Genomic DNA, 22541 nt, shown 5'->3' on the forward strand with positions numbered 1-22541 from the left:
TGAGGTCATTTTCTGGTTCTCTCTTGCACCTGTCTCTGTCTCTCTTTCTCTCATACACACACACCCTGAAAACAATTGCTAGAAAAAAGTGTGTGTGTGTTTTTTCCTGAGAAATGTGCTGTGTGTTCTCAGCGTCTTTGGAGTGGCTTTATAATACCCTGATACCCTGAGGTGAAAACAGCAGGTTAAAAGCACCCTGGGTGAGCTAGGGAGCCGGCACTGCTCACACAGCTCAGAGCACAGACCAGGAAGCTGCCTCCACCGCTCCTCACCACCCTTCTCTGATGTTCTGCATCATGTTGACCCTTCCTCCTGGTCAGAGGGGAACTAGAGGAAAGTGTCTCATCGATGAGGAGAATATGTACTTGACAGAACATTCTGGTTCCCAGTAAAGGAAGAAGGTGAGGAGGCCACAGGTTGTCCTCGTCTTCTGTTTATCCCCCAAGGCTTATTGAGAGTGAGGGGCCAGGAAAGGGGGTAGAAGTATTCTTAGTGTTTCTTGGTGACATGGTTTCCCTGGCGTGAAGCAATCTACGTAAAGACTGTTAGGCCAGATGGAGGAAAGAAGAGTTTGGGAAGGAACAGATTTTGGTGGGATGGAGAAAAACAGAGGAGCAGATGGAACCCAAGGCACCTCTCCCCTTATTTTGGTAGGACACATAATTGTACAGATCTTTATTTTAGAGCAGGGCTGTAGAGCTCTGGAACGCAGAGTCACCTATGATGTCCCACACGACCATAAAACACTGTGCAGAGCTTTGAACATTTGCCTCCATGCCCCCCCACCTCCTCCTCCCCCTCCTCCTCCTCCTGAGGGTCTGTTAGAGGTGGGCTTTGGCTTCCAGAGAAGCACACAGTAAAGCTTTCATTCTGTTGAAAAAACCAGCTTAAATGTGTCACAGGGACCTGAGAACACTTTGGTCTTTATGAAATAACTTACTGAAACTGAAATTGTGTCCAGGGAAAATCTCTAGTGAAGAATACAGAGGAGAAAGAGGTTCTCAGAGTGAGAGCAGTTAAGAGGGAGGGGCGACATCAGCTACTTCAGCAGGCACCCTGCCTGCTTGTCTCTTCCTGTTTCTAGACTCTAAAGTGGCTCGTGGATCTGGGAGAAGCCACTGCTCTGAAGTCCTTACAGAGAAAGGCATCTGCATAGAGCCCCAGCCCCAGCCACACAGAGAGGGGGAGCGTCCATGGCCTATTTGGGTTGGAATCATAAGCTGAGCTGTTCAGAAGAAAACTGCATCAAAGCAAAACCCATACAGTTTTCTCCTAGACAGACTAGGTTGAACAACACCCTCTCTTGCATCCTCTTAAGGTTTTGGTGGCCACCCAATTACCTCTTCTGCCTTCCTTTCTTTACTATTTAGAAAGCCATATGATTCTCAGCTCTTCAGTGGCTAGGGTGAGGTAGTTAAGCCATTTGGAATAAAACATCCAGTTCTGGTCTTACTTTCCTTCTGCACACTCATCTCTGTCTGTGCCTGTGGGTGTGTGGATGTGCTAGGGATGGGGTGGAGTCTTTAGAGTTTGTTTTTAGGAGGTGCATTCCTACATGAAACAGAATTGTTCTGGCAAACCTAGCTGGGTTGTAGTTATTTAAGACATCCAATTTGCTTTTCTTCTGTTTGGATTTTTCCATTAGGAAGAGATAGAAACTGTTTCAGTGTTTTCTGGGCCTGTGTCCAAATGCCTGAACAACTGTTAGTATTTACAGTGAGGCTGAGAAGCAGGCAGATTAAATGACTTTGTGAGATCAAAGCCAAGAAATAACCTGTCCTTCTTCTGTTGTTAATTTCTTAAGTAGGTAACAAGTTTATGAAAGTTTTAGGTTCGCTTCACTTGAATAAAGATGTATACTGACAAAGGGTTAGAGATCATGGGTTATTTTATTAGCAAATCAGAAAGTATTAACTTACAAAATCATAAATGCCTTTAATAAGGACAGCTTCCCTCATTCCTCTGTGGCAGGCTGCAATGGTCACATATGACCACTAGATGGCACATGTTCCATGCTTCAAGTTAAGCTGCCATGGAGAGTTAACAGCAATAACTGGGAAGGCAAAGAGAGAGAGACTCAGCTTTCTTCAGGGTAGTGCAGAAAAGTGATGCATATGCTCTGAGGTGGCCATGAAAAATCATTTCCAAAGCTGGCCATAGCATGCACAAAATGGCTTCAAAAACTATCTCTGTTAGAGCCTGGCCTACACATCCCTGGATGTCACTGTAAAATATGTTTTATAATACAAATAGATTTTTAAAAGGTCTATCAAATTTTAAGCTCTGACCGAAAATACATGGCAGATGGTGTGGCCCACTAAGGCCCTTCCTAGACTCCAGGAAGCCAGCTTCTTCTGACTGAAGTCATCCAATTCCTACAGCAGGCTATTGTAGGATTAGAACAGAGAGCTATCCCTGTGTCAAGTGGCAGTACTTTCCCATTACTGCTAAATGTACTCGGTACTGAATGGCCAGGACAGTGGTGGCCACCTGTTTCTTAGGTACTCATTATCAAATATGGGGTAGGGGTGGGGGTGAGGTGGAGGGTGAGAGGATGGCAGGGAGAGCCTGCTGCTGAGGTACCTCTAGGTCAGCTGAGGAGATCCTAAGATCCTATGGTCTGTTGTCATAAAGTGGTTTTTAACTGCTCATGAAATGTGCTCCTTTTTCTACATCATACAAATTTATTATTAAAAATATTGGATATAACAGGAGTACAAAATAAGTAAATAAAGTTGGTGCACAGCTCATGTCCACAGAGAACCACTGCTGGCATTTCATGTGTGAGTTTTCCTAGGCACCGAGTGCTCTTTCTGCTCGATCCAAAGGCCTGTGCCACATTACTGGAACAGCCTATGGCCCTTGTCTGCCTGATAATCCAAAGGTGCTATTGATAGATGCCTGTTATATTTCATTATCTCATGGTCTTTTCCTTTTATAGCCTCAAGCAGCCTGCCACCCTGCCATCTTCAGAATTGTTGATGAAATGTTCAGGTAAATATACTGTCTTTGGGAGCAGTTGATGTGGGAATGTTCAGCTGCCAAATACAAATAAAAATCCTTGCAGTAGACTCTGGTTGGTGTGGGAAAATAGAGGCTTGCACTTCTGGCTAGTGAGCAGTGAGAACTCACAAGTCAGAAGCACTGGAAAGGCAGCTTTAGGAATGAGGTGAGAGTCTTTAGCCTTTTCCTATGCAAATAGTGTCAGAGAAGTGGGACTGAAACAGGTACTAAAGTGACATGTCTATCCAGGTCTCCCCAGCTCCAAGTAAAGTAAGCTGGACAGCCCTTCACCACACGAGGGCTGGCTGGGCCCCGTCACAGCCTGAAGAAAGCCAAGAGACACAGATGTTCTGAAAGGCAAAGTAAAACCCACATCTTAACAGCATGGTGGCTCTTATTTTAAAGACTCCAGACCTGGGAACTTGTGCTGGCTTGAGAAGACTAGTGACAAGGAGTGTGTAACACACAAAGTTCATGGAGTTTGCAAGTGTGGGGTCCTAAAGATAGACTAAGGCTTCCAGCCCCATGTGGGTGTGGGCAGCTAGGGTCTAGGCCCACCGTCAAACCACCCATCTCTCGCACAGCTATGGAGGGATGGGCTCCAGGGAAAATGGTGGGCTTCAGGAAAGGAATTTTTGAAAATATTTATTTTTGTAAGTATCTATGTAGTTATATGTAAATGAGTACAGGTGTCTGGAGAGGTCAGGATCTTAGGATGCAAGGTATAGAAGGTTGTGCACGGCCTGATATGGGTGCTGGCAATTGAATTCAAGTCCTCTGGAAAAGCAGCTTGTGCTCTTAACCACTGAGGCATCCCTCCAGCCCTAGGAAAGGTGGTGTTAGTTTGGGATTTTTGTTTTTTTGTTTTGTTTTGTTTTCCAAGACAGGGTTCCTCCATGTAGCTCTGGCTGTCCTGGAGCTCACTCTGTAGACCTCAAACTAAGAGATCCACCTGCCTCTGCCTCCTGAACGCAGGGATTAAAGGTGTGCGCCACCAAGTACAGCTATAGGAGAGGAATGCTTACAACCAACACCTCACCACTTGCATTGCTGTTTAAACATGCCAAGTTTAACTTAAATGGCCACAGATAGAAGAAGACAGGCTAGTTTGTTGCTTGCTTGTTTGTTTAAGGCTAGTCAGATTTGGGTCCCCCCCCCCCAAACAAAAAGAAAAGCTAATTGTATAAAAAGGGCTGGAAACCAAACCACGTACATCTCATGGCCAGCCCCACTGTGGTGGTTCCTACTGAGTGAGTCACTCTCCGGCAGCTCCATCCTAGCTGGTGAAAGCGGAACACCTGCTGCTGCCACTGGCAGCTCTGCACACCGAGGCGCTTGAAAATGATAGCAAGCCTATGGGAGGACTGGGTGAGAAAGACTTGAAGGATGGCTGCTGCTTCTGCCTTCACTCAGCAGCTGCAGTCTGGTGAGCTAAGGCTTGGCTCAAGCTCTGGCACTGGTGTGTGTGTGTGTGTGGAGCATCAGTGTGTTGTCATCTCACTCTGCTTTGTTCAGGTTTGTGCTACTGGAAACTGATGGAGCCCCAGACGCACTAGCTGCTCTTCAGGTATTCACATCGTGCTTGGCAGAAGCCCTGGAAAAAGAAAACAAGCAGGTACATCACACTGTGAACGCTGCTCAGTCACTTCAGAGTGAAGGAGGCTGCTGCTCCTACGGCATTTGGTAACGAGTTGAAAGGATCTTTATTCTGGGAAATTGTGTTTTTCTGGTGTTGGAGACCACCCACAGCCTCACACGTGTGAGGCTCTTGCTCTGACACTGGCTACACTCCCAGCCTTGTTTTCAGAAATGTTAGTGGATTCTGGTTCACAAAGAAAGCTTCCCAAGGACCACTCCTGCAGAGATGAAACATTGTAGCTGAAAGTAACTGAAGAGTTTATGTCTTCCCCATGTGCTGAACCCAGAACCATCTGCCCACTGCTGTGTCTTTGTGTGTCTTTACATTGGCCATCTCTCTAGAGGGAGACTTCCCCCCCCCCCCCACATACACACACCAGCCCTCAGTGTTCACCCTTCTGTGTGCAGCTGGCCCTGTGGTCAGTACATCCTGTAGTACTTGGGATGTTCTGCAGGAACTGCAAGCTGGGCATTCTCGGTCATCGCTGTCTGTATTTCCACCCAGAGCCCCTTGAGAGAAAGGAGATGGGAAAAGGGAGGGATACGATGAACTTGTGGAGGTTAGATGCCATCAGTAGACCAGAGGACTCTAGGCTTCCATCAGTAGAGGTTAGACAGCAGCTATGATGGCTGCTAGCCAGTTAGAATGCCGGTGTAAAGCAGGAGCTTTGGCTGTCGTAACCAGTGGCCACAGGGACGAGCTTATGTGGTGCTTTGCCTACTCAGAGTGGTGCTGGTTCTAGACATCTTTCCTGTGACGGATGGCCAGTCCCCCTGTGTTGCTTCCTACAACAACCATAAACCTGTATGGATTATTTCTGCCATCCTCTTTCCCTGGGGAAGTTAACTAGGTGGAGCACCCTGGCACCTTGAGGAGAGCTCAGCAGAAAGGCACAGGCTGCTGCTCACTGATCTGAACACAGCTGTAATGGTTGCTGTCCTCCCTTACACACACTTGGTATCCCCGGGGAGGAAATGGCCTCCAGCAAACCTCGCCCTTGGATTTCCAGGATGCCCAAATTGGGTGAGAAAACAAGAGAAAGTGTTTCCTCAGCTTGACTTGGGTGATGGGTCTGGGTTTCCCCTGAGTCTCTGTGCCTTGGTACTGGGGATTTAGACTGGAGTTACAGTGCCTTTAATTTACAATATGGCCTCCTGTCCACATGTGTCTAGGGGTGAGAGGTTACACACTAGGCCCTGGGTTGGTGCAAGGTAGGAAGAACCAATAAGACTACCACTTGCCTGTGGCTCCTGACCTTGCAGCGCTTTCACATCACATGATTTATTTTCTCTTCCTGGTGCCTCTCCTGACAGCCTACCTTCCTAACTGATGGCTGGCTTACTGGCCCTGACTCCTTAAGTGCACATTTTCTGACTAATCATAATGCTTGATGCACACAATCCTGTTCTGCTTAGTCCGTCCTGATGCTCTCTCCTTTGCTTCAGTTATTGATAATAAAATAACGTATCAGTGAAGCCACCTTCATATAATGCCTGGCCACTGGTGGTGCTGGCTCTTGTGTGTTCCTCTTCTGCCTGCCTCCCTGCCTCTTCCACTCAGTGTACCAACTGATGTTTGCATTCACTATTCCTTTTCTTTCTCCAAAATACTGATTAGATACATGGGGCAGCAGAATGGTTCTGGTTAGGGTTGGGTCTGCCCTTTATGGGATGGATACACAGAGGGGCAGCACACATGATCCCTAAGCCCTGATGCTTTTCTAAGATGGTGTTAGGCTTCAGATGCTGTGGTGAGAGGAAGCTGTGGCAGTCCACTGCACACATGGACGACAGCATAGCTGTTTTCTAGTTGCTGGCATTTGGGCGATTTGTATATTTGCTGTCTCTCTTTTTTTTTTGTTTTTTTGTTTTTTGTTTTTTGTTTTTTGAGACAGGGTTTCTCTGTGTAGCCTTGGCTGTCTTGGACTCGCTTTGTAGACCAGGCTGGCCTCGAACTCACAGTGATCCGCCTGCCTCTGCCTCCCGAGTGCTGGGATTAAAGGTGTGCGCCACCACGCCTGGCTGCTGTCTCTTATAAACATGTGTTGAACACTTGTTGGGTAATGCATAGAAGTGCCTGTTTATGGCCCAAGACCCTCTTGTCACTCTTCCCTCCTGGATTTTCTGGTCTGCTGAGACTACCCACAGCACTGTAGGTGCTGCTATGCCCACATGTGTGACTGCCTGCTTATGGGGTGCAGAATTCAGTCTCACAGGTCTTGCATGTTGATTCCTAAGTATGGTGCTTTTTCAGCCCACTCACATCCCATTGTCAGGGTGGCACCCTGCCTGCTTCTTTCCCTCCACTCTTTCCTCCCACCCCACTTCCATGCAGTCGGCAAGAACTTGAGCTCATGCTCTCAGCTTGTGTAGTGGCTGGAGTATAGGCAGCCACACGCCAAGGAGGGTTCCAGCAGTTTTACAGACAGACAGTGGACTGTGCTGAGTCTCCCAGAGATGACGTTATCACCCAGGGCAGAATGTTGTTAAAAGAGCCTGACCGAGTAGACAAGATGAGAAAGGGCCGCAGCATGGGAGCTGTGCTCACTTCTTACTAAGGCTCCTGGATAGCAGGACATGGGACCACAACTCAAGGTGGTCCTGGGACTTCTCAGTTGGAAACAGAGCCCCACTAGATATAAAATGAAGGGAAGAAGCAGATGGGACAAATGAAGATGATGTCAAAAGATAGCTCCAATCCCAACATGTTAAAGGGCACTTGCTCCTTATGAATATCAGTTGATGGAGTGAAAGGCAGGCATATCTGATTAGGTTTGAAACAAAACCAAGTATGTGTTGCTTCCAGAGACCCATTCTATAGAGGGAGTGGCTGGAGGCGGAGGATGGAGGGCTGCCACACGGAAAGGAAGTGCAAGGTTCTCAGGTAGAGAACACAAGGACTCCGTGACCGGCAGGAGACATGCCACTCACAGCAGCAGGGGCTCAGAATGCATGAAGCAAAACTGATGCAGGAAGTGAGCAAGTCAAGTCACATGAAATATAACAGTGAGGAGCGTGTGCAGGAGCCTTCGGGTCTGCTCCTTAGTTCTCTCAGGCAGGTAGTGACCCTCTGCAGGGCTGGGAAGGAAGCACCTTTTATGAAAAGACCTTGGCCCCTGCGGCGGGCTCTCAAATGCACAGGCTGACTCTCAGACCTAGCTTGACATAGAAAGGACCTACAAAAGCCAGAAAGCAAACACTTAGAGGACTCATACTAAGAGTAATTAGGGCAGCAGGAGATTGGCAGGACAGACAGACAGAGTCTAGGTACAGACCCATGTATAGGAGCTTTACAGGAACTCTAGGGCAGCATAGTGGAGGAATGTGTAAAAACAAATTGGGGGTGGAGGCGGGAGCTTACCTCAGATTGCCTCAGAAAGCACACAGGTGTTCTCTGAGATGGACTGTAGGCTTCAACAGAGTGGTCAAAACTATAAAGCCCTTAGAAGAAAATGTAGCATACTTTCCCTTTTTTTAACCACTGGGTAATCAAACATTTTCTTTTTTCTTTTTCTTTTTTGTATTTTTTTATTTTTAAAAGATTTCTTTATTTATTATTATGTATTCATTGCTCTGCCCACATATACACCTGTGTGCCAGAAGAGGGCATCAGATCCCATTAGAGATGGTTGTGAGCTATCAAGTGGTTGCTGGGAACAGAACTCAGGACCTCTGGAAGAGCTTCAGTGCTCTTAACCTCTGAACCATCTCTCCAGCCCCAAACATTTTCTAGGAACAGTGCCAACAAACAAACAAACAAAAACATTGGCCATGTTTTTAAAAATGGGTACATTGAAGTTCATTAAAATACAGTGTCTGTAAGACTAATTGTTTAGGGATTAAGATGTTTTAGGTCTGGATAGATCTTTTAAGTTAGTAGAGATGAGATATGATAGATATTGATTTTCATTCAGAATTTTAGTGTCACCGAAATAGGAAAGATATTTTCTGCAAGTTTGCCAAATACAAATAGCCAAATCACTATGAATGTAACATTATATAATTCCTGATTGTTTCATGGTTCTTCCTCCTGTATGTAGTTTATTTTATTTATGTGTAATAATATAAATGTATATGTAAAAAAAGAAAATTTTTAAAATATAGTGTCTGTTCAGTGATAAACGCCTTTAAGATGAACAGGTTGTCCAGCAACAGGGAGGAAATATATATAATATTCATATTAGGATTCTATACTAGAATACTACATTATAAGATTATAGTAGGAGAGCCGGGCGTGGTGGCGCACACCTTTAATCCCAGCACTCGGGAGGCAGAGGCAGGCGGATTGCTGTGAGTTCGAGGCCAGCCTGGTCTACAAAGTGAGTTCAGGACAGCCACGGCTACACAGAGAAACCCTGTCTCAAAAAACCAAAAGAAAAAAAAATAGTTACCTCTTCCATTGTACTTACTCTGTCCACAGAGACAGATGTGGATGCCAGAAGCAGCTTTAATTCTAATAACCTCAAACAGGAAGCACATCTTTGAGTCATATATAAACAAATCTTGGTGTATTCATGACTTCTGAGTAGTGCAAAACAGTGAACTGTGCACACAAAATTAGATGAGTCCAAAGACCAGGTGCAGAAGCATGCACACTCAGTATACCTGTCTATGAAAATTAGGAATAAGGGATACAATTGTTGATTTCTCATGTTGAAATAAAAAACAGGTTGTCAGGATAGGGCTCAGGGGTTGACTTGGGAGTCACAGGGAGCGAGCGCCCCACGTGTCAGGATGGATATTGCTCACGTGGACTTACCTACTCACCCAAGATTATCAAGCTGCGTACCTCATATTATAGACTTTACCTGGTTTTGTTTTTGTTAGTTTTATTTCAAAAACTTCTTGCCTCTGGAAGGTAAGTAAGTATAGCCTCATGCTCTCAGCATAAGAGCTGCTTATTAGAGATGTTCATTGTCATGAGCTCCATGCTGAGCCCCTGAGTCCCACGAATGTTTAGCTGTCCCTCTCTGCTGTAGAAGATGATGTTTGTGGCCCGGCTTGTGTGAGGAGGAACCTCAGTGAAGATGGCAGGAAGATAATGTGATTTCCTTAAGTTCAGAAGATGACTCTTAAAGGTGTTTTTTGTTTTTCAGCCATTTATGAGATTATTGGCAGCATGTTTATTAGCTGTTTGATAGTGTCTGCCTATGTTAGTGCAGTGGGTCCCTGGGGCTGAGGCAGGCAGAGGTTTATGCTGTCCTCGCTGCCTCTCTGTCCCAGCATTCATGCCACTTCTGTTGTGACTCTTCCAGCTGAAGTTTGCCCTCAAGACCTACTTCCCTTATGGTGCTGCATCTCTTACCGCAGTGTTGTCCCAGCACCCTGAAGGTGAGTTGAGGTACCTTTGTCTGTCTCACAGTGACACGTGGGAACCTCTTCCTCCTGGCATGAGAACCTGCTCTGCTTCCCAGGTATGAGGAGAAAGACAGCCCGACTCCTGGGAGAGCCAGTCAGCCTGCGATAGCAGCTGAGTCAGCCCAACAGTGCCCTGTTTGTGTTGTTTCCTTTGCTCCACGCAGCCTTGTTACAGAAGAAAGGATAAAGTGAAGGATGAGGCATGGAATTTTAGGGAGATTTTTTTCCTCCAAGCCAAGGAAGATTTTGAAAAGATTCAGAAAATTCTATTGTTAGACTCCAATTATTTTCTGATTCATCTGCCAGTCTGCTTCCCTAGGCCAGGTCTGTAGTCTAGTGCTGTTGGTCTGTGTCTGTGTCTGTGTCTGTGAGCTCATGTTTAGGGAATATCTCAGCTATGGAGCATGAAGGAGCCTTTTCCCTCTGACGCCAACACTGCCCCCAGTCTGTAGACAAGGCCTGTGACAGGAAGAGGAGGGATGGAGGCGGGCTCACATTTCCCTGCTGTGGCCACTGTGGCTTCTTTCCCCTGTACTTGAGTTGGGTCTGTTTGTGGTAAGTAGATTATCCAGATTTACAAAGCACTTTGCGAATCTAAGTACTTTTTCCTTTTCCTGTATGATGGAGGTTCTTGCCCAAAATGGCATACGCAACAAAGTCCTGTCAGCCAGAGCCAGGGTCTAGTGAGCGCAGTGGCCTCAGAGGGATGACTGCACAGTGGGTTTTGTTTTGTTTTGTTTTATGAGTTTATGAGACAGGGTTGTTCTGTGTAGCCCTGGCTGTTCTGGACTCACTTTGTAGACCGGGCTGGCCTCAAACTCAGAGATCCACCTGCCTCTGCCTCCTGAGTGCTGGGATTACAGACGTGCACCCCATGCCCAACTGCATGGTGGGTTTTAAACCTTCTCTACCATACCTAGGAGTGGCCATGTCCTCTTTTTATTTCTTTTTCATTCCTTGGGGATAGAGTAGAGGAGCTTTATTAGAGAATAGAAAAGAACCACAGCCTTACAGGGCCCATGTGGAAGCAGTCTGGGCACCTCAAAACACACTGATGCACAGGTTCAGAAACCCATGCACTATTCAGTCATGGCCCACAGCACAAGCTTGGGCTGGCTGCCTTCCCATCCCCCAAAGTCAACAAGTGACTTTAGGTAAAAACCTAGACTCTCTGTATTCATCTGGAGAGCAGTTTGAATACCTAGTACTTTAGGGAAAAGTTAATTATTTTAGTAGTGTAAACATCTGCTCATCAGAAAAGTACTTTATGTTCATGGTGAGATCCTGAGGGTGTAAGAAATCACTGCCAAGTGGTGACCCTCAGGCCTCTAGGAGAAGAAAAGTAGTGTCTAAGCGACTAGTAAGGAGGAAATGCTATTTGCCTTCAGAAGTTAAGTCATAGGCCTGAGGGAGGGGCTACTGTGTGCCCTGGGAACAGTGGTGGCCTCTCCACCTCTAGGGTTGGTTGATTTGAACTGCAGATACATGCAGGTCAGATGCTTGAAGGCTGGTGTGAAGTCAGGCACACTCTAACAACTACTTTTGTTTGTAGGTTTCCCCCGGGCTTGTACTGAAAACCTGAAACACCCCAGAAAAATAGTTGACTAGCCATTGCTTATGCTTGCTGGTGTATTATTCAGTATGATCCCTTTGTGTTTTGATGTCACAAATTTGAGATGGCGCCAAAATGGTAGACAGAAAATCATAGGGCATCTGCAACAAGGAAGTCCAAGTCTTCCATTGACCTTCACAGAACCCTGTGTAAAGATATTTGAAAGCAGACAGGTGGTGCAGGGCTGTAATCCTGCCTCCTGGAAGGCAGAGACAGACAAGCAGTAAGTTCAAGGCCAGTCTGGGCTACATAGTGAGTGAAGGGAAGCCTGGACGAGAATAGTAACACTCTGTGTGAAACAAACAAGACAACAAAAGAAACTTTGAAGTGTGACTCAGAGACAGATCCTGGCCGAGAGAAGTATGACATGGGTTCTGTGAATGGCGGGGGCGTGTGCATTTTTTTTTTCTGCACAATGCTTTCAGTCTAAGCTGCAGGCGTCTCCCCGTGGGTTTGGCTTTCCTACAGTTCCCTCTCTAACTTCTCTCCACCCACAGCTGTCCCACAGGGACATCGGCTCCAGCCTCTGCTGCACATTTCCCAACTCCTCAGAGAAGCAGTTGAAGACAGTACTCATGGGTGAGCAAGCCCTGACCACCCTGACCCTTTCCCAGGTGGCCTCCCGCATCTCCCTTTGAGCAGGGTGGTAGCTGAAGGCTTTGCTGGACCCTCAGACAAACGAGTACACACACACTGTCACTAGGCAAGAACTGGAGGGAGTGTCGGGCACAGGACTGCTTTGGGCCAGAGTGAGTAGCAGCATCGCAGATGTGTCTGCAGAGAGTCGGTTCTGGTAAGGGCTACACTTACAGTTGGAACTATGTGAAGGAGAGAGAGGCCGGAACAAATAGTGCCCACATGATGAGCCTCTGGCTTCCCTCGGAAGGGGAAGGAGACTGAGCTGCTCCTGATCAGGGGGTCATCCTCTACATTTTTTGACTTTCCTCTTTAATCTCTCTCCAGGGGCTAGAGAGCTAGCTCAACGATTTGGAGCACTTGCTGTTCAGAGAGAGGACCAGGATCGGTTCCTTGCACCCACATTAGATGCGTCACAACCCCTATAACTCCAGGTCCAGAGGTTCTGATTCCCCTTTTCGGCCTCTGTGGCCACTTACATGCCCACGCACATAGAAATAGGTACACACACAAATTTAAAAACAAACAAGTCAATAACTATGTCTCCAAAGCTAGCAACCTGTCCTAGAATAAATTAGTCTGCAGCACAGCAGAGGGCCCTTCTAGGTGCTGTTCTCCTAAAGCATCCCTGGCAGCCTTGCCACCATCTTCATAGTATGTCCAGCCTCCTCTGAGCTTGCCCATGTTCAGAGGATAAATGACAGCATGTTCTTTGTTGGCCCAAGACCCTCTTGTCACTCTTCCCTCCTAGACGTTCTGGTCTGTTGAGACTGCCCACAGCACTGTAAGTGCTGCTGTGCCCACATGTGTGACTGCCTGCTTTGCCCATCAAACACTTATCTGGTTGATTTCTTAAAACAGCTCAAATGCTGGTGTTCAGGTGGGGCCACTGAATGTCAGTGCCTGTGCTGACCATGGGCCTTGGGTCTATCTGCAGGAAAGGGTTTGACACAGATGGAAGATTTTTTTGCTCCTGGAAGAGGAGAGGGAAAGGTCAGGCCTTGCAGGTGCTGTGATCTGTAGGGCTGGCTTCTCAGCCTGTATGCTGATGAGGTCTGTGAGAGGCACTGGGGAGCCCTGCCCTTCAGCTCTGTGCAGTCTTGAGTTGCCTCCCTCTGGCGGGGATTAAGGTTGAGATAGCACCTGCCTTCCTTTTCCTTCATTGTCCTTCAAACATGACCTAAAACATATAAATCAAATGTTATAGGGGAGGTAGCAGATAGCAGTGACCAGAAGGCAAGAACCCCAGAGGCCCCAGTAGTCAGACCCTGCAAAGGCCATGATGCTCTGTCCTGACGCAGGCTCCTGCCAGGGCCTTGGGCTGTTCTGCTCTTTGTCTCCTGGAGCAATGCTATTTTGCTGTGACTGTCAGGGCTGCACTGATGGAACAGACTCCACTCTCTAGGACACATTACCACTTCTAGGTTCTAGAAGGATAAGAGGGTAGCTTGAAAAACCTTTGACCTTCCTGTAGAGTCCACATGAGGGGTGGGGGCGGGGAGAGCCACTTGTCAGAAAGGTGCACTTCTGTTGTGTCTCAGAGACCAGCAGCATTCTCTGGCTCTACCTAGCCTCTTCCTCCTCAACCTGGAGTCACCTGGGTTGCAAGTTGTACGGTCTCACTATGCTTTGCAAGCCCATCTGCACCCTCAGATCTCTCTGAGAGCCTAGAGTCCTATAAGGTCCCTCTAAGAGCTCAGCATGAGGTTGTCCTATGATGGGCTTAGAAGGAGACAAAGGTTTTCTGAATCCCATTTGTTGATCCAAGGGTCTTTATTTAGTGGGAAAATAAAATTTAAACTACCAGTAAACATTAACATTGTTTTGAACAAAAGGAGGAAGGGTCCAGGTTGCCAACTGCTGTGTGTGTGTGTGTGTGTGTGTGTGTGTGTGTGTGTGTGTGTGTGTGTGTGTGTGTCTGTGTCTGTGTGTCTGTGTGTGTGTCTGTGTCTTTCTCTGTTTCAGGTCCCAGCAGAGTCCCTTTGAGAACTGGTTTTTGTTTGTTCACTTTGGAGGATGGGTTGATCTGGCCATGGAGCAGTTGCTGAGAAAGGAAGGCGAGCCCCCTACAGACCTGCTGTGGCTCTTGGTCTTCTATTACAGCCCACAGGACGGGAGTCAGCAGAGAGAGCAGACCATGGTAGGTACAGGCCCTACTGTGTGCTCAGGGTCAGGCCTCAGGAAGTGGAGAGCCCCTACAGAAGGGGTCTTGATTGGGTTTTCCTTACTGAACCCCCCCCCAGGCACCCGGGCTCAGAGCACTTATCAGATTTGCTCAGAATGTGTGCATAGCTGCTTGGCCTGAGCTTGCGGCCTGTGACTGTCTTCTGCCTCCACAGAGCCCTGAGGCGAGAGACAGCCCCAGCTGCCGAATTCTGGGCCTTTGGTCCATTCATCTCAGTAGCCTCAGCCTTACCCTCCTACCTCACCCCAGGACTTTGTGCATGCAGGAGTGACAGCTTCTCTGAGGAGCACTGTCCCACGGCAGAGCCTGGCTCCTGAGCAATCGGTGCCTTCTGTCGTCCACCAGCAGCCTGGCCAGTCTGCTTCCATCTCGACGCTTTCCTGCACCAGCCAGCTCATACTGTGGTAGCCACATGACTTACCACTTGGGCTGTCTGCATAACAGGGTGGCTGCAGGGACGGGTAGCTGTATACGGCAAAGATGACGTTAGCTATGTAGAATGTCATTATTTCAGGAAGCCATGCTTTGATCAAAGCTTTGCCACCTCCTTGCAAACATTTATTTGCTGGCTTTTGAAATCTTCAGTCGTGGGCTGTAGAGATGGCTCAGTGGTTAAGAGCACTGTTCTTCCAGAGGTCCTGGGTTTAATTCCCAGCACCCACATGAGAGCTCATAACTGTCTGTAACTCTAATTCCCAGGATCCAGCACCCTCACACAGACATACATGCAGGCAAAACGCCAAATGCACGTGAAGTTAAAAGAAAAAAACCCTTCTGTCTTCAGTGGGTTTTGCTGATGTTAGTAATTAAAAGTAGCAGGTTTCAGTGCGTATAGAATGATGTTCTATTTGTCCCAGTATCACAGGCTAATGAAGCCTTGTTCATGTATCAAAATCAGTGGTTCCCAAACCTGTGGGCCACGACTCCTTTGGGGGTCAAATGACCCTTTAATGAGAGTCACCTAAGACTATCAAAAAACAGATGTCTATATTACAATTCATAACAGTAACAAAATTAAAATTGTGAAGTAGCAATGAAAATAATTTTATGGTCCAGGTCACCACAACATGAGGAACTGTAGTAAAAGGTCACATCATTAGGGAGATTGAGAACCATTCAGTGGTTTAAAGGCTTCTATAGCAGAGTGAAAATGAGCCTTGAAATGTAAAAACATTCAAATTTAAGGATAATATTGAATTAGAATGAAGCATCTTAACAATCTTAACAAAGTTATTATCTACATATGTATTTGAAGATTGCTGATTAGTTCAAAAGAAAACTTTCTTTCCTTTAAAATCTCACATTTGGGCTGGTAAAGTGGCTCAACAGACAGTGGCAGATTTGCTACCAAGTCTGAAAACCAGAGTTTGACCCCCAGCATCCACAGTGGAAGGCCCAAAAGTTACCTGACTTTTCCACTCACATTGTGTTACACACGCACCCACACACAAAATAAATTAATGTGATAAATATTTTAACTTTTACTTCATTGAACTGATTAAGGACAATCCTAGTTCATTTATCTTATTTTTAGTAGGAGCAATTCAGGTTTTTAGTAGGAGCAATTCAAGTGTATGAAGCACTTGTCATTTCTAAATCCCTTTCATTTGCATTTTGTATTAGAGTCCTTTTAACTAACTGGGTAGGTGTGTGTTCATTCATATGGATCATAGATACTAGCAGACACTGACTTTTGAAATGCTGAGTAGCGCCCTGTAATATTTAATTTGTAGGGGCCAGCAAGATGGCTCAGTGAGTAAACCCACCAGCTGCCAAGCCTGATAGCCTGAGTTTGCTCCTAGGGGCACCCCATGGAAGGCAAGAGCTAGCTCCTGGAGTTGTGTCTGGTCTCCATTCATGTGCTATACACATGCTCCACACGTGTACATACGCACACACAAATTTATTTATTTTTCTTTTTAAAGTGAATTTAGTTTCTAGACAGTTCTGCTTTGGCACATTTTCTTACTAGCAACTGTGGATTCAGGAGTACTTCTCCTTTAAAAGTTTGCCTCAGCCGGCCTCCATTCAGAGCCGGTGGTGGTGGTGGTCTTTCCTCCTTAGCTGGTCACTCAGTGGCAGCTGCTGCTTAGTCCTAGGGCCAGAGCTCCCATTGCAGGTGCCTGGTGGCTGAGTAGAGGGGCTTCCTAAGTACTTAAGTACAATCTAAGTGCCTTGTCACTGTGTCACTGGGATGTCAGCTTTAACCCCTTGATGGCCAGCAGGAACTTGAGTACTGCTGACTGTGCCACAGTGCATGGGCAAAGTTGGACAGTAGGGTTTGTGCCTTTGCCGTAACTTAACAGCTGCGCGTTTCTTCTGCTAGCCATTCTTGGGGCGCAGGAGTGCGGGGTAAAGAGCACACCTGTCCTACCTGGCTACACCTCTGCCCGCTGTGCTCATCTGCTTCTAACTGAATTGAATCATGATATTTTTCCCCAAAGACTGTATTTTATGCACTCTTTGGCTTGTTCAGGGCCTCAACACTTCAGACACTGCCTCTCACTTGTAAGGATCTTCCTGGAGAGACAGATCCACACAAAGCTGCTTGTACAGGATGGGCAGCAAAGCAGAGCTCATAGCCGCAGGGGCTCAATGCGCCTTAAGTGATGCCATCACCCAGCCATGGCCTAACACGCTTCCAGAACTGTCCTATTGCCAGACAGTGCTTAGGCGTACAAACTGCTCACAGTACACTGTGCAGGTGTGAGAGAGGAGACTGTTACTCCCAGTGCGTGAAGCCCAGGGCTGCTGAGGCTCCTTCAGACGGTGCAGGGCTAGGTTGTCTTACCATTCTTTATTCTGCATGTTTTCTGTAGTAAGGAAAGTAAAATTTTATAATGTAGAATGAAAGTACTTCAAGGAAAAAGGCTTATCTCTTAGGTCAGAGAATATGCATCTCCCTTATAGAAGCTTCTAGACACAGAAGGCAGGAGAGAGGAAGTCATAACAGGCTCGAGTATGGGTGTGCAAGTCACGAAGAGGAGAGAGATGAGGCTGTCCAGATTCCTCAGAGTGTAGACCTCTTGGGACGCCATCAGCTGAGGTGCTGGCTATCCCGAGCACACTGCTCCTCTCCGCGGAAGAGTGCCGCAGTTCCTTTCTCAGCGTCACCCTTGTGGTCAGGACAGCTCACACAGCAGTCCTGGTGTGCTGCTATCCATGACAGGTGGCACTGAGTGGGACCTGAACTTGCAGGAGAGAAGCAGCTCCCAGGTACCCACAGAATCAGCTGTGAGGATTCTTAGAACAGGCCCGAGGAACATTTTGGCAGGACGGGATGTTGATGTGATGTTCTGTGCTGCATCTGCCTCTGAAGCCCTTGGCTTTTGCCTTGTTCTGTGAGCCACAGTGTGGGCTGTTCTTGTAATCGAGCAGGAGTCTCAGCATGAAATAAATATTTTTTATGCAAAAACAACCCACAGACTTAGAACAATTACTGTTATTATGCGGATTCCACAGACGTGTGACCTCTGCTTAAGCTGTGAGCATGTACGAACAACTGTCCCAGTGTCTACAACAAAACAAACGAGCTTGTGTGTGTGTGGCCTGCGCTTCCCTCAGATAGCCCAGGCAGGGGCACCCCTGCATTCTTATCAGCACTGCTCAGTGGGGCCTGTGGCTCTAAGTGATTGTGGCTGATGGTAAGGGGTCTTCAAGGGGCCTTTTGTTTTTTCCCACAATAAGAAAATTCTAACTGCATTCTGCTGAGGACTTGCCTTCATTTCCTTTCATACAAAAAAAGGTCAGGTCCTGGCATGGTGCCCTGGCTGCTTGCTTGGCAAGATGAAAGAAAGTCAAGAAATTTCCATTACACCCATTTGGGTTTGTGTGGAGCTGTGTGTGAACTAGCTGGGCTTGGGTACCTGCCTGTTTCTCTCCCTGGAGCTTCAGAGCATCAAGTCCCAGAGTCGCTCATGTCCTGAGTCCTAACACCCCGCCCTCTGAACTTGTATTGCCCAGGTGAAGCTGAAGGTGTTGCTCAACCATCTTCTGATGCTGCTCAGAAGTGGCCCCCTCTCAGCTGTTGATCTTCAGGAAGCCGCTGAGAGTGTCAGTGCAGACCCCAGACCACCTATATGTAGACAGCTGGTCAGTCGCCTTCTTCTTAGCCTCTTGCTCTGGACCTCGGAAGGCCATGTGATTGCCTGGGAAGCTGTCACCCGTGTAAGTTTCTCTCTCTTTCCAACCTGTACTTCATATTTACACTCTAAATGAATTAGATAATCTAAGTATATTGTCTGCTTGAGGGTCCTGGCCTTTGAAAGCATAGGCCCAGGATGCTGCCGCCAGAGTATGGAGGTCAGCAAGGCCACAGCTAGCACAGACCCAGAGGCCACCTGTGCTGTACAAGAAGCATGAGGAGGGAAAGACATGCTTGCAGAAAGGAGGTGCCACCACTACAGTGAGAGCGGGGTCACTATCTGCCTCATCGTGAGAAGTCTGGAGAGAAGTTCACTCCAGTGACAACATGCTCCCAAGTGGTCACAGTGCCACTCACTGTCACAGGTCAAAGAATTTGCTTCAGAAAAAAGTATTGGCTAATATATTAGTTTTCTTGTTGCTGTGGCAAACAACTACAAGGAAGGAGTTATATATTTTGCTTTCCATTAGCTCTGTGGTGCTTGGCCTATAGGGTCCTGTGACCCCTGCTCTGTTCCAGTCCTGTCACCCTCATTGACTAGAGTTAGCAGGGAGTTTCAGTGGACTAGGCCCTGCCTAAGATGTGAGAATGGACCCCAGCAGAATCCCACACCAGCTCTTTGCTTTGTGTTCCAGCCACATTTCCATAAAGTCTTGAGAAACAATCCATATTCAAGCTGGGCCACACTCCCTACTCACCCAGACACTGTGAAGAGAGATGGACCTTCACAAAGTCCCGCACTGGCCTCCTGCACTGTACAGCAGCCACCCACTGATGGTGCTAATCTATACCGGTCTGCCCAGGCACAGAAACCCCAGGTCAGATCAACTGCCTAGCGTGCAGACAAAGCCATACACAGCCTTCCTTTAACGGAGCCTTGGGCCCGGGCTTCAGGTAGCAGGGCTTTTTTTGGCCCCCAGCCCAGTCAATGGCAGGAGTCATCTACAGGCAGCTTAGCCTTTTGCAGAATGGCACTTCTGTAAGAGCAGTGTGGACCTCACCACACTAGGGCAGATCTAATGAAAACTCCGAGAGCTGGTATAGAGCCACTTCCCAGGCATGTGCTCTGCCCTCTGCCTCAGCTGCTAGCTTTAGAGAGCTGGTGGGCACTGCAGTAGGCAGCAGGCACAGTCCCACCAACTTCAGCCTGGAGGGTCGGTTGGCTCCTGCTCCTCTCATGGGCTTCCTTTTCTAGCTTTGGCCCTCTGAGTTGCCATATTCCTTAGTCATCTGCTCTGGCTTTTTCTTTCTCTGGCCCTACTTGCTCCCTCACTAGTGCTAGGATGGGGCACTTAGAGCACCGGCTTTCTGTTTGGAGCCTTCTCCGTCCTGCCCGCCCTCACTGCATTTCTGTGAAGCTCCTCTTGTCTTGCACATCCTCCCGCTTCAGGTTGGCAGCAGTGTGAGGTCAGCTGTCAGGTTTCTGCATTTACTATGGTTTGAATCCCTTGTCCACACTGCAGCAACCCAGACCAGCGGGGCATACATTCCTGTGTGACTCCAGGACTGGGAAAGGCACAGGGCGAGGCTGTGTAGTGACTCCTTGCCCCTCAGTGGGAGGCAGTCTGTGCACACACACATAAGTCTTTAAGCTGCCTAGGGATTGATGCACCCAGAAGTACAGAGGCTGCCTCTGAGGTGCATCTGGGCAGTGGCAGGTCAGATGCCCAGAGTTTGCAGAAGCTGCAGGCCATCCCAATCCCTGTTAACTTCAGAAACATGGCCAAGGTGTGCAGATGTTGCTTCTGTGGCTCTCCATAGCTGGGTTTCACTTTGCTGGTGGCCAAAATCAGAGGCCTAGGAATGAAGAGTTGGCTAGGCTATGGGCCAGTGAGGCTCAAAGTCACAGGGTGGACGTCGGCTCACTGGTCACCCTAGGAAAGGCCTGGTGAGACAGGGGCAGCTGAACTGGGCCTAAATCTGTAGGCTTTGTTTGCACCAGCACACAACAAATGTGTGTCTTCCTGCAAACTCAGGCTTCCTTCATGCTCCTGCCCTCAGAGGAACCCCAGATTACATGTGGAGGCTCAGCCTCCCTCTATCATCTCCTCTGAGGTTCTGGGGAAAGACAGCACTGATGATGCCCACAAACCAGACCGCCTCATGGCTATTAAAGTTAAATTACCACCTACCTGTCCTGCTGTGCTGTAGGTGGATGGCCCAGGAATGCCACCTTAAGGCTGCTTTTGTGGAAGCAGGTGGCCTTTGCAGTGGGAGTAGCAGATGCTGTCTGCTCCTCACGGCAGATAGTCCCAAAGCTGTGGCAGTATGCTGCGAAGTCCTTGCTGCCTGCACAGTGCTTGTATGTGGCCCTGAGAGCCTAAGACCACCTGGGCCCATGTGGGGAGGCTGGTCAGCAGTGGCCCCACTGTCCCCTGGAGACAGACGTGCTTTGATAATTACCTCGTAAACAAGGCGGAAGTGACCCACGCATCCCCTGTAGCCTTCTGCTGAGTGTACTAGAGAAGAGGTCTCTGGCTAGTGTCTTCATCTTTCCTTTCTTCCCTCACTGCAGATGGCACACACGGAGGCTGTAACCCATGAGATTGTTGGCTTTCTTGACCAGATCTTGTACAGATCGGATCATCTTTGTGTTGAAGCCTCAAGAAAACTGGCCAGAGAGCTCCTTCAGGAGCTGCGAGCTCAGGTCTAGCAGGCAGCACAGAAGCGGTGGACATCTGCATGGGGCATCCTCTGGAGAAGCTCCAGCACTGGGTGACATACTGTCTGCGGGGCCCAGAACAAGTGAGAATGCCTGCGCACATCTGTGCCATCTCCCATGCACTCTGTGTGCACTGTTGGCCAAGGAGGTCAGGTCCAGACCACCTGTTAGCAGAGAGCTAGCCTGGCTGGTTTACTGATGGAGGGGGATGCTCAGTAGTAGGAGAGGTGAGCCCTGCAGTGGGTGAGGCTGCACCACACAGAGGAGCACCTGCGTTGCCCGTGACTGTCGCTCAGTGAGGCTTTTATGTCTCAGTGCAGAAATTCTGTAGTGCGGCCGCTGCAGTGGAGGGAACAGAGGTGGCCAGAGAAGGGTAGTACTGCTTTCTCCTCCAAACCCCAAAAAGTCCAAAAGCTCTGCCTCCTGGGTGACCCATGTCACTTGCTGTGAATGGGAACCTTGGGCACTTCTGTTAGTTTTTTCTAGTGAGAATGTGTACAAGTAAGCAGTGTGTGTGTGCCAAGAGGGCCACCAAGCTGTGATCATCCTGTACATTTGCTGCGGGAGCCCTCACCCCATGTTGCAGGTCAGCGTTGACTCTCAGAGCATTGGAGGAAGCTCACAGGAGGACATTTGGTGGCTGCACTCACGGACCACTCAGAGGCATTGTGGCTTAAAGTTGTGAAGGTCCGTGGCTTTGTCCTTGCGTTTGCACATCCATGCTCTTCTCAGACAGGACACCACTGACCAGCATGTGCTTGCTGGGTCCCTGCTGGTGGGCCCATGGAGGGTGGAGCTGGAATTTCTACCCTTTTCATTATAAATAAGATATTGTACTTAATTTTGTATTCAATTACTTTCCAAAGAGAGGAAACCCTTGCCCTCCTACTGTAGAAGCTTTGGGTCTCACAAACCTTAGGGCTGGCTTGGAAAAGACCAATTATGACTTACCTCTGGACAAGCTAGGGTCCTGTCACCAAAGAAAGGAGACTGTCCAGAGGGCAGGCAGATGTGTGTGCACTCAGCTGTTTCCTCTAAGCCAAACTCAATTATAACCACACTTACCTGAGACACACTTGAGTTACTCTCCATTCTGAGTGGGAAGAACAGAGCACACACTGCCATTCTTTCTCCCTGCGTGTTCATACATTTGTCCCTCAGCAGTCAGGAAAGATGGAATTATGTGCACTCTGCTCCCCCAGGACCAGCCCACCCAGTCTGAGTGAACTGTGCCAAGCAGCTTGAGTCAGATTCCTGGGCGCGCAGTTACCTGCCGTGCCATACCAGAGCACCTGCCTCTTGA

The 22541-nt window shown here is 48.1% G+C and overlaps 1 protein-coding gene across 4 annotated transcripts in view; it reads left to right on the forward strand.

Moving 5' to 3' along the window:
- Positions 1–22079, forward strand: part of FANCC (FA complementation group C) — a 119766-nt gene extending 97687 nt beyond the window's left edge. For all 4 annotated transcript variants that reach the window (XM_084784053.1, XM_084784054.1, XM_084784056.1 and 1 more), the window contains 7 exons: positions 2942–2994; positions 4519–4618; positions 9897–9972; positions 12109–12190; positions 14213–14387; positions 18396–18599; positions 21092–22079. In XM_084784053.1, the coding sequence (XP_084640179.1) occupies positions 2942–2994; positions 4519–4618; positions 9897–9972; positions 12109–12190; positions 14213–14387; positions 18396–18599; positions 21092–21229 (828 nt within the window). In that variant the 3' untranslated portion in view covers positions 21230–22079. The remainder of the gene's footprint in view (positions 1–2941; positions 2995–4518; positions 4619–9896; positions 9973–12108; positions 12191–14212; positions 14388–18395; positions 18600–21091) is intronic.
- The last annotated feature ends 462 nt before the right edge of the window (positions 22080–22541 follow it).

Source organism: Acomys minous (assembly GCF_964271855.1).
Source record: "Acomys minous genome assembly, chromosome: 5".
NCBI classification, from domain to species: Eukaryota; Metazoa; Chordata; class Mammalia; order Rodentia; family Muridae; genus Acomys; species Acomys minous.